Source organism: Onychostoma macrolepis, chromosome 01, assembly GCF_012432095.1.
Source record: "Onychostoma macrolepis isolate SWU-2019 chromosome 01, ASM1243209v1, whole genome shotgun sequence".
In the NCBI taxonomy this organism is placed as follows: Eukaryota; Metazoa; Chordata; class Actinopteri; order Cypriniformes; family Cyprinidae; genus Onychostoma; species Onychostoma macrolepis.
The window spans coordinates 8,052,776-8,065,554 of NC_081155.1; the positions used below are offsets into that span (position 1 = coordinate 8,052,776).

General features: G+C 40.5%; 1 protein-coding gene across 10 annotated transcripts in view; it reads right to left on the minus strand.

The window, feature by feature from the left end:
- The window catches only part of LOC131536088 (uncharacterized), a 34,747-nt gene extending 23,580 nt beyond the window's left edge, over positions 1 to 11,167 (minus strand). For 3 of the 10 annotated variants that reach the window (XR_009269832.1, XM_058768850.1, XM_058768856.1), the window contains exon 1: positions 2,177 to 10,021. Coding sequence is in view for 9 of the 10 variants with exons in the window: in XM_058768850.1 (XP_058624833.1) it covers positions 2,177 to 2,558 (382 nt within the window). In the remaining variant the exon portion in view is untranslated. Of the gene's footprint in view, positions 1 to 2,176; positions 10,022 to 10,358; positions 10,445 to 11,141 lie in introns of those variants that run through there. The other 7 variants (XM_058768837.1, XM_058768828.1, XM_058768819.1 and 4 more) reach the window with 6 other exon arrangements.
- Positions 11,168 to 12,779: the final 1,612 nt, after the last annotated feature.

The following is a 12,779-nucleotide window of genomic DNA, read 5'->3' on the forward strand; positions in this document are numbered from 1 at the left end:
CTAAAACCCATACTTTCCTGCACCACTTCACGTGCTACTAGCATCATCCATGGCAAACCCTCCTCCCAGTCCCTATCCAGCTGCACACAGTACGCCCGAAGTAATGACTTTAACGACTGGTGGAATCTCTCTAAAGCACCTTGGCTTTGAGCGTGATACGCGGTAGACTGGTTGCGTTTAATGCGCAACTGTTTCATCACTTGCTGGAAAAAGTGGGAAGTAAGGTTAGAGCCTTGGTCGCTTTGAATGATCTTTGGAATTCCAAAGACTGACATAAATTGGGTTAAAGCTTTGACAATAGAACGAGAAGTAATACTGCGCAATGGATATGCCGCAGGGAAGCGTGTATTTAGGCACATAACCGTAAACAAATAAATACTCCCAGTCCTGGAACGAGGTAGTGGCCCTACGCAATCCACAATGAGATGTTCAAAAGGTTCACCAGTAGCTTCAATTGGTCGCAAAGGGAAAGATTTCAACACCTGATTCGGTTTGCTGGTTAGTTGGCAGGTCTTACAACTTTTAATATAAGAAGAAATGTCTCGCTTCAAACGCGGCCAAAAAAGATATCGCAACAAGCGATCGTAAGTTTTACGCACCCCTTGATGGCCTAATTGATCATGCGCAATTTCAATCATCATTAGCCGATACTTCGCAGGAACGACTACTTGGAACACCGGGTCCCCCACAAAATCATCCTTGTGAGGAATATATTTCCTTAACAATACCCCATCGTGAACAAGATAGCCACGAGCCACATTATCCACTTCCATCGGAGAAACAACACTTTGAAACAAGTCATCCAAGGAAGAGTCACTGCACTGTTCCTTCCCCAATTCCACTGCAGAGACAGGAAAAGACAAGGCAGACAAATCAGGCATTGACACATTAGTACATGTTCCAGATTGGCCATCCTTTTGAGTACGCATCTTTTCACCACACAATTCAGCATTTTCATATTTCCTTGCACGAGTCACAACACACACAGAATCCTGGCCTAAAAGATCCAACTCCTTAGTGGTTGTAATTTTAGAATTAACAATGGGAAACCCTGAACTATTAGCCCACACACGCTCACCTACTAATCCATTTCCCAGAATCAAATGAATTCCGTCCACTGGCAAAGCAGGTCGTACTCCCACTAATACCTGTCCTTGAACCAAATCAGACTGGATCTCTACCTTATGGAGTGGCACAGACAAAGTATTTAATCCTATTCCCCGAACTAATACATTCTCCCCGATATAGGAGTGTGAGGAAAAAGGCAAAATGGATTCCAAGATAAACGAATCTATTGCTCCAGTGTCCCTTAATATCTTAATTGGGACCTCTTCCCCTCCAACAAGAGACACAAACCCTTCAGTAACAAAAGGAGTGTAAGAAGAAATAAAATCAACAGGCTCTTCATTCTCCATAGATTGACTCTTCTCAACCTGCACTGGTGCCACGAAAACTGTGGGCTTCACGTGTGAACCCTGTGCAAGACGTTTAGATTTATTTTTAAGAACAAAACAGTCTGCCTTCCAATGTCCTTTCTCATGACAATAATTGCATATTTTATCTCGATCAAACTTCCCCATAAAAACACGACTGCCTTTAGGCGAAGACCTTACAGGCACAACACCTTGCATCTCATGAGCACGCCAATCAGAAAAAACTGTTTTGTGCGTCAATACAAAATCATCTGCCAATGCAGCCGCTTCCTCGGGCGTTTCAATGTTATGCTCACCAATGTATGTCGCAACTCGACCAGGAACTGAATTTTTAAGTTGCTCTAAAATCATTAAGTGACTTAAATCATCTAGTGTTTTAACACCTACTGCTGTGCACCAACGATTAAAGTGTTTTCTAAGATCACGCACAAATTCCAGATGAGACTGCAACTCTTCTATCTTCTGTAATCGAAAACGCTGTCTATATGCTTCAGGAACACACTCATATAATTTTAAAATTGCAGTCTTAACTCTGTCATAATCCTTACAATCGTCAAGTGACAATGAAGAAAAAGCAACTTGCGCTTTCCCAATCAAAACACACTGTAACAGTGCAACACGATTCTCATCTGACCAGTTTCTTAATTCTGCCACACGTTCAAAAAGAGTGAAAAAAGTGTCAGGATCTTCTTCATTAAATTTTGGAACAAGTTTTAAACTTGAAACGAGTGAAAAAGACATACCTTGTTCTTCCGTGCCGTTAGAAAATTTACCCTCCTTCATCACATTCAATTTGAGAGCTTCTAATTCCAACTTTGCCTTTTCCAACTCGATCTTACCCTGTTCAGAACGATGTTTCAATCTCTCATGCTCCATCTGTAAAAGCAATAATTCCTTTTGTTGTTCAAATGACAGATTAGTCTGCAAGGAAGATACAACCGATCCAGACTCTTCCATTTTCAAAATGCCTTTTTCAATCAAATTTGTCCTTAAAATTACTTTAATATTTTCTTTGAGTCTCTTATCAGAAATTACAATTTCATACCTATCCGCAATTTTTAATAACCTTTTCTTTTGTGCATTTTTCCAAAAGATTACAAGACGGCGAATTAAAGAAATCAACATCAGCCATGAAAACAATCGCCAAAAATCAATTATAATGTGCAATTAAATAACGAGAATTTTCCCTCCAAGCGGAGGCCACTTTTAACAAAGCATCTAATAACAAACAGGTGTTTCAAACGACTGCCAATCAAGGTAATTTGCGGACTCAGCGGCAGTTCCATGAAAAGACGACAGGGGTCGTCACACACACAAATAATACATGTTTTTCAAAGCAGATCTTTAAGAATGACGTGCACAAAAAATGCAATTATTTCCAAAAATCAGAGTATGGACTTAATCACATTAAGACACAAGCAAACCTCTCTAATCAACCGAAAATTTGATTCACATCAGCCTCCACATCACTGTGAGTTGTCTGTTTACTATTGTCCTCTTTCTAGAGCTGCTCTACACAGCAAAATCCCCGGTGTTAAATTAAATGATGGTGGTATCATTTTATCCAATAAAACATCAACATCTGATCCTCTGTAATGCTCAGTAACAGCAGGTGTTCATCACTAATGCACAATCATCATTTCACGAGTTCACTCTTACCTATTATAAACTGAGTAAAGATTATGCGTATTTGGCGTGCTGTCCAGGGGGAGGGCTCCGAGCTCGGTAATCACTCCCGAGCCCAGAGTACTCCCCCTGTCTGGGGAGAGGGGTCCGAGCTCGGCATTTAGCCCGGACCCAGAGCGTTCTCCCCCACCCAAGTGCTCCTCCCCATGCTGGGGTAGAAACGGGCTGAAGGTGAGGAGTCGGGGTGGTGGAGGGATGCTGGAAGACGAGAGATAATGAAGGTAAGATTGTTGATTATTTATAGGGGTTCTCTCTCGTGCTGATTGGATAGGTGGTGTGATTACTGATGATGAATTGGCCGTGTTAATTATCTGTGCGAGCTCCTCCCGAAATTTGTTAATAAAACATCACTTCACGAGTTCACTCTTACCTATAATAAACTGAGTAAAGATTATGCGTATTTGGCGTGCTGTCCAGGGGGAGGGCTCCGAGCTCGGTAATCACTCCCGAGCCCAGGGTAATCCCCCTGTCTGGGGAGAGGGGTCCGAGCTCGGCATTTAGCCCGGACCCAGAGTGTTCCCCCCAAAGATGCAATAAGCGCGGGACAGCAGCCAGAGAGGTGCGTTGATAACCTCCCAATATTTGCAGAGCTTAAGGTTGGTGGGGTGCTGGACGTCGCTTGGAGTAACGGCACTGCTGTGGCCTTCGAGAAGAGAGTTTGGCTCCTGCGGGAGCGGACACTGCTGCGGCATCTGAAAAGAAAATGTGGTTTCTGCGGAAGCTGCGGCAGCACCTGAAAAGATTAAATGGCTTCTGCAGGGAACTGCTGCGGCATCTGAAAAGTAGAGATGAGAGGGAAATACAGATAGGGCTGCGGCAGTGGGAAAATATAGATAGGGCTGCTGCGGGAGCAGACACTGCTGCGGCAGTGGGAAAATATAGATAGGGCTGCTGCGGGAGCAGACACTGCTGCGGCAGTGGGAAAATAAAGAGCTCCTGCGGGAGCAGACACTGCTGCGGCAGTGGAGAAATAGAGATAGGGCTCCTGTGGGAGCAGACGCTGCTGCGGCAGTGGAGACATACAGATAGAGCTCCTGCGGGTGCATACAATGCTGCGGCAGTGGAGACATACAGATAGAGCTCCTGCGGGAGCAGACGCTGCTGCGGCAGTGGAGACATACAGATAGGGCTTCTGTGGGAGCAGACGCTGCTGCGGCAGTGGAGACATACAGATAGAGCTCCTGCGGGTGCAGACACTGCTGCGGCAGTGGGAACATACAGATAGAGCTCCTGCGGGAGCAGACACTGCTGCGGCAGTGGGGAAATACAGATAGGGCTCCTGCGGGAGCAGACGCTGCTCCGGCAGTGGAGACATACAGATAGAGCTCCTGCGGGAGCGGGGTGCTGCTGGGACTGTTGAAGTGGAGATGGGCCGCTATGGGTGGATTTGGTGGGGTTAGAGGGGATGGCTGTGGCGACCTCGTGCTAGCGTCTGCTATGGGGATAGAGGAAACTGGAAAGGAGGAGGGGTTAGAAGTAACAGGGGAAAAGACACGTGAGGGCCTGTGTTGTAAGCGGAGGCAGCTTCGCGCTTGCTACAGCTGCTGTAGCTGCAGGCCAAGGGGGTTTGTGACATTCAGGGAAAAGCTGTAGAGCCTGTGCAGCCTGCACTGCTAGCAGGGACCTCGTGCTAGTGTCCTCTACGGGAGCTGGAGACCGCTGAAAAGGAAAGGGGTTAGGGGAGGTAGAAGGTAAGCCTGAGATGTGAAAGCCATGTCGGACTACCTAGTGACTTGCTTTTAAAAGCAACTAGCAACAATTGTAGCTATTTTTAAAATGTATTTGGCAGTCTTTAAAAAGTGATAATGATGAAAGGCATGCATTTTTTGCTTAACCACACAAAATGAAAAGTATTGACACGGCTAGCCAGCTAAGCGGCACATCGGCTGGCAACGTTAGACACTTGAGAGGTGCCTAGCAGTATGCACTTCATATGAGAAGTAAGTTGTAGGTTGCACTTGTTCAATAATTGTTTGTGATATGCCTTGATTTTTTGTTTGTACTTATGATTGTTAATCATTACTGTTGGTCCACTGTGATCAACAGTGAAACTTATCTTCCACTATTGAAGTTATCCAACTTACCTGTCCATCCATTTAAATATAATGAGTAAATTAAATACAGGTAAAATGCTGGTGAAAAATAAAAAGTAAGGCTTTGCTGCAGTGAGAACTGGGGCGTGGCCCAGGCTCATTGAAGGCCTGCTGCTGTGACCCGACGCTCGCGGAGAGCCGGGTCTTGTGCGGGACAATGGTGGTGTCGAGCGAGGGGAGATCGGTGCTTTGCTCGATCTTTTGGCCGCCTTGGAGGCTGGAGTGGATTCAGGAGTGAGGTTGGCTGATTTGCAGGGTGACGAATAGTTTGTACGCATCCGTTTGTTTATCCTCCACGAGAACGGAGCGGCGGAATTAATCAGCGTTTGCCTCTGGATTAAAATACTGTCCACTTCCGATCAGAGGAATTGTTTGGCGCGGCCGAATGGTACGAGCATGCCGGGGAAGTTGGAAGTTTCGGCGGTGGAGGCGAGGTTAAGCCCCCGTGTCGGGAAAATCTTGCTGGTTGAGCAGAGCGACGGCTGCGATAGAGCAGCTGTTTCTGGCGGAGAAGTAGTAATCCTGGGGCCGACGGATTGCTGCGGAGGATCCGAAAATCCAGAGTATAGGTCTCATTCTCTGATGAAATCAGCTGCTGAGTTCATGGGTGGAATAAACACATGGCAGGACTTTTACTTTCTGACCCCTGGACTTTACACCTCTGTCTGTAATATATCTACTTGTTTTACACTCTTTGGCCACCAGCTGGTATTGTGAGCAAATGAAGCCTCCAGAAATGAACCCTTTTATGAACCACTTGGCTGAAAAGCTGAAAAGCTTAATGAGGCTTCATGAAGCTTCATTTAGGGATGGTGAAATGAAGCTTCATGAAGCATTAAGCTTGATTCACAAAAGGGTTAATTAGAATATTTGCTTCAAAATGATCTGAAAATAATCTAACTCACTCATTCAGAGAAAACAATATATTGATTTAAACTTTCTAAGTCACTTTTTGAGTAGAAAGGGTCTATGCGAGAGGGCGTGAACTATCCTGGATAATGCTGTGACTCACACCTGAGAAGACAAAGACCCGCTTAATGAGCTCCATAATGAGCCATTGAGTCAGGTGTGTGACAGGGGGAATTGCTACAAGAAATAATGTGAGGAAAAAAAGAAATGTGTATACATATAACTATCACATAAAATAACTTGAGATTCACTTGCGAGTGCAGTTAAACAGTTTATTAGGAACAAACAAACAAATAAACAACAGAAGAGTCAAGACATCGTGGGTGCAATATCCAAAATATCCAAAACAGTGGCAGGAAACTGGAACCCAGGAAAACGGGAGACAGCAGAAACTGCATGAGAAAACACAAAACAGACGTGAGCAACACAATGAACGGACAAAGACAAAGCAAACATGGTGACAATACATACACTACCAGTCAAATTACAGTAAGATTTGTAATGGGTTTTTTTTAAGAAGTGTCTTCGGCTCACCAAGCCTGCATTTATTTGATCCAAAGTACAGCAAAAACAGTACATTATATTTATTATAATATATAGGCCTACATATTGTTACTATTCAAAATAAATGAAGCATAAAGATTGGTCTAAACTTTCTTAGACATTACTTAACTATCCTCACATCGTGCAACATTTAAATGTAATGAAAGTGCATTTCATATTTCAAAATGTTGCACTCGATTTCACATATTTTATTCTGGAGTTATAGTTTGGGAAAAGTTCAACTTGTAAATGCGTTCAACTTTGTCACAACAACACATTATCGAATGCCAAAACATTACTTACCCGGTATCTCCTCCGCCGGCTCCAGCAGCATTCACGCTCTGTTTGTGAGGTAAACAAAGCTTTTTCCTCTCAGCGCATCTTCTGGGGGTAAATACAAGTCTTTTTCCTCTCAGCGCGTTTCTGACACAAGGTTGTTATTATGAGTGTATACAAATAAAAGTAGACCCCTTACAGATTCGAATGGTGTATTGCACTTATCTGTACGATCAAAAATGGCAGAGTAATTCAAGCTCATTTCGGCCTTATCAGGAAAATCTGCCTCAAAACGCGTATCCACGTTTGTCGACCCCAGAGGGTTAAAAGCAGACACTGCAAGCTTTCTATTGATATAACTCCCATTTTCCTATTTGCTGAGTTATAGTTCATTTTAGTGACGCGTTTCTAAAAGCAGTTCGCGGAGATGGAGAAGACAGAGAGCGCACCCTGTTTGTTTTCTTATTTTTCCAAAAGCACAAAGTTGTGTTGTTATTGTGAGTGTACACAAATAAAAGTAGACACTTAACAGTTTCGATTGATGTATAACACTTATTTGTGTGACCAAAATCAGAGTATTCTTAGTGTCTTTTGCACTGATCTGGTATTGCCGGTGATATAGCCGACCCCAGAGAGTTAAAAGCATGATAAGTCACACACATTTTGACCTATGGTGTCATTCAAAAACAAAGACATCAAGAATCGGTGTATGAATCTCAACAATGGTGACAGTCAAAAGCTTCATGCTGCAGAACATTCTGGGTACCTAGTCTCTGTCCAGTGAGTGCACTTTGACCTCACATTAGTATGAGCACGCAATGAGGGCGCTGTGAGGTTACACTTTTAGCTCACTGTTACCTCACATTGTGACCTCATCACGAGTATCCTGGGAGATCATGGTGAGATCACTGTGAGATCAAATTGTTGACTGGGACCCCTACAATTGGTTACTACAATTGGGTAAGCTGCCTGAATCGTGTAGAGAAGTCCGAATCAACAAACATCAACACGATTATAAATCAAATTATCATTACGTTGTCAGAGTAGATATCGAGCAGTGCAGGTAGGCTGTTTAATTTGCTAGCGGCTGGCTAGTTAACTGATTACAGAGCTGTCATTTGCCTTGCTAGGAGTTAATATTTTGCTATCTTCCCTGCCCATCTTTGGATGTTTGCGTTTTAACACGAGTTCAACCATCATTTGGCTGCGGGATACTAAGGAAGACCGCACAGTATCTGCAGTGTTGTAGCATTTGGACCAATCAGTCACACAATTTTTCATTAGATTCAACAAATCAATTAGTCATTAGATTAACAAATAGTCACAGACCCCTCACCCAATACACATACTGGGTGCCAGTATGTCTGTGAATGACTCCAGGCCCCCGGTTACCATGACAACCAGGACATTTCAGACAGACCAGATAAACTTTAGGACCTAAAAGTATGTAGAGATAATCTTCCTTCCTACTCAGTTCTCTCTAAAACCAACACATGCTGCTATAGGAAATGACTTCTTTCATTAATTCATAGACAACTTTTTCTATGACTTTCCTGTCATGCATATTCCCATGTCTTTGTGTATGATTACTACCTCCTTGTATATGGTTTTGTGTATTGTATACTGTTTTATGCACGCTTTTGATAGATCACTAGTTAATAACACCTCACCTATACCATGTTTTGTCTCTATCAATTTGTCTCCGGATGATCTAATTGAGAGTGTATATTATATGTTGATACCTATGCAACATGTTAGTATTCTAAGAATCTTTAATAGTTTGTATATCAACTTCCAATCCAGTTCACATGCAAATTACCATGCTTTCAGACAAAGGGTCATAAAACCCCCCAGTATTTCCAAACTCCCGCTTGGAAATTCAGCCTTTCTCATTGGTCAAGCCCATCCTGAAAGGCGTGACTCTTCTCAGACCTTAAAGGGCTTACGCACAGTTCCGTCTTCTCTTCTGCAAAAGCTCTTCTGCTAAATCTTTTGATTGCTGCCTGTATGGAGAGCCTGACATTCCGGACACTCGTTAACGACCAAGGCAATGCAAGTATCGTACATTTAATTAAACGAAACAGAGGTTTAGCATAAGTTATAGACCCCGTTATAAATGGCACTAATGGTTTTACTCAGGTGGTTAACTGACTCTTTCCATAACTGCATACTCTGGTTTCATTCATCCACTTTAGCTCCCCTTTGTATGTGCGCGTGAGTGTATGTTTATTTGTTTGTTTGTTTAGATTAGTTATGTGTGTTAGCGTTTAGTTAATAAAAGTTGTGTGCACAAATTAATGTCTCTTTACGATTTTGACCCTCGCTACATGCTCCAATGCATTAATATGAAAGTATTTCCTGTGGCCACGGAAATATCTTTTCTTAGAGTTGATACGAACAGATCAGTTGATGGCAATTTAATTCTGCTACAGTTATTACTGTCAGCCGATATAAATAATTGTAATTAATTATAATTAATTGTAATTATGTATACACATTTCCCTTTTGAGCTGATTTGCTACAGTGTCAAACAGGAAAACAAAGCCAGAATGCAGTAACTTCATTTACTGCGGTTTGCCTTGGTATTAGCTTGGATTTTGTAGTTACTGCAATTTTGACATTCTTGTTTCTCTGAAACGGGACAAAATTGAACCAGGAGACTTTGTCACAAGGCAGATCAGATGTCACAAAGCCCATTTTAGGACTTAACTCAATTTTGACCAGATGTGTAGTCACTGCGCTTTGCCTTTGGAAGGCAGAAAAGACCTTTTGCTCCATTACATTTAATCAAGAGAGACAATTCCAAATGTATACTAACATACACTTATGTGCTAATACACACAGTGCAGTCATAGGGCCCTATTTTAACGATCTAAGGGCATGGTCTAAAGCGCACGGCGCAGGTGCACTTTCAGGAGTTTCTGAATCCACTTTTTGGTTTGTTCTGTAGAACTGGAAAACATGTAACTGATGAACTGAATGTAGACTGTTGAAGAAGTTTGACTTGATAAGGATGATTGTGCATGAAATTGATTAAACTAACTATACATTGTAAATAAATAATATTCACATGGCTTAAAAAAAAAAAAATTATATATATATATATATATATCTCTGTGTGTGTGTGTGTGTTTTATATTTCAGTTTTTTTCTAGAAAATAAGTAATGTATTCTTTTAGCCAAAGCTAATTTCGCGAACGACAACCAATAGGAGGGAAGAATCTGTCAGTGGTGCTCACACGTCACCGTCTCGAGTGCACGCAAGACAGGACAGAGTTCCGGAGCAATCTTACAGTTTTAAAATCACTTGCAGTGTGAACGGGGCTTTAGACGTTTATCATATATTTAATTCTCAGTCAGTTCTTAAAAGTCACAATCAAAATTTTCTAAATCAAAACAGGAAATTAATAATACTTACTTTTAAATACAATGAACACCATTATGGAATCTGACAGTCCACAGTGTTCAATATTTATTCAGCAAACCAGATCAGGCATTGACTTTCTGAAATTAAATAAGAGAAAAAAATAACCATTAATAACCATTTAATCATCAGCCAACTGTTCCCATCTTTGGGATCCCAACAGAGACATCCAACACAGATGAAAAATGTGCCAACCAATCCTGGATTGCAAGATTTACACATTTGCCTCACATATTTGCTTTTGAGCCTACAGATTTGTTTGCTTACACTGAAAACAATAAAGAATAAAAAAAAGTGTAGAAACAATTTTCACTCAGAAATTGCAAGTAAATTTCACAGTTAATTACAAAGAAATAGCAAGTAAGTAGTGCTGTCAAATTGATCAATCGCGATTTGACAATCACTACAAGTGACACATTAAATTCAGTTCTATTTTACCTCACTGTTCTGTCAGTAAACCCTTTAACTATCTCTTGCAACATTGAACAACGCTCTGATTTTGCTAATACCCTTATTACACATAAATCACACCTCACTACACATGATCAAGTATATTTGTTTTGCTAAGGCTTATAGTTCATCCTCCGGATGAATATCCGAAATTTAGATGATCTTGAAATAAAAGTTTAATTGATGAGATTTTCAATGTTTAGCTTAAATAGCATGAACATGTACAGTATTGCAAACAGCTACTGAAGTCAAAACTGCAAAAATGCATTGATTGATAATAACATTAGAGCATTTAATTCTCATTTAAGTATGTAAAGAGGGTCTCACCTGATATGAGTTTACATGTCGTGATCTTCACCCAACTAGTCTGACTAAATATCTGAGTCACAATTTTATATGACAGTTATCTGCTCATCTAATGAGGAAACATATTAAAAATATGTTTGTGTCTTTCAGAAAAAAATTCAAATTGATATTCAAATTTATACCAAAGAAAGCACGCAAACCAAGATGTATTTACATATCAATATATCAAGAGAATGCAAAGATCACATTTAAAATATATTCATACACATTTATATACACTTTTTTTTCAAACTTTTTAAAAGCACAAATTCGATTTCTCCTTGTTATCATCTTAGATGTCATGCCATATTTGCCATGGTACCTATTTTTGTTGTGCTCAAAAAGTGGGGTGTGCAAAGACAACATCCATCTGTAATGACAGAAACCCAAAGTGACAAAACTCATAAAACTGTTCCTCATTAAATCTCCAGCTTGTCAAATATTCATGTCCAGTGTGAATAGATAGGAATCTGTATTGTTTCTATATTGTAAAATGCTACAAATATTTTGTTTTAATTTCAATATGCATAGAGATTTTGTTTCTGCGCAAATTATACTATTTGGGATCTGCATGTAGAATTCTGCAGAAGAGAGTTTAAAGAAGAACAAACTGACCAACCAATCAAAATTGGGCTGTAACTTAATTACATTTATTTACATGAGCAAAACTAAATAATCTCTTAAATTTTAAGTTTCCCAAACACACTACAACATGAAGCTCTTGTTGTCAGGGATATGATTTATAGCATGAATAAGTAGTTCTTGATCACTTTTGAAGCTTAACAACTTTTGGACCCAGTAGGACAAGAGTTCTAGTTCTTTAGTTCTTTTATTTATGAAGCACATTTAACAACAATCACAGGACTGATCAAAGTGCTGTACAAAATCAAGTAGTCAATAAAAATAAAAATAAAAAGTTAATCAATTAATTAATTAATGCATTCAATAATTAATTAATACAAAAATGAGAGCACCACCATGTTTTAACAGCTAAAGAAAACATGGTGGACACAGTGAAATGGTTTATGTCTGACCTCATTATTGAGGACACAGTAGATCAGGAAGATGAAAGTTCCCTTCTGGGAGTTCAAGATCAGGAACAGGATCTCCATCACCTTGCTGCTATTAGTAAAGAAACCCAGAACCCAGGGCCAACCAGGAACCACATACTGAGCCAGTGTTTTAAACACCATTATCCTGCAAAGATACAGAGAAAGAAAGAGTTTTGTGTGTCTTTATTGACTATGTGGTTTTCTGTAGAGCGATTAAATCATAATGTTACATGGTTTGTTTCATCTGCGAAACTTCAGCATTCAGTTTTGTGAGAATTGAGCTCAGACTGATGATGATGCTGATGAGGACAATCATGTTTAACTGCGGTGGGGGGGATTTATCACTTTAGTTTTCTTGACTTCAACAGCCTTGAACAAAAATATCTGTAACTAGAACTTACTGCTAGTATGACACAAACAGGACCTAGAAAACTCCAGATAAAACCTTTTTCCATTTTAATCCAGCAGCTGTTTCGAGAAAAATCGATATAATAACTGAATTCAATTTTCCAAGATACAGGTGTTGACTGGTAAAATATTACAGATTTAATTTTGAGTGATGTTAATA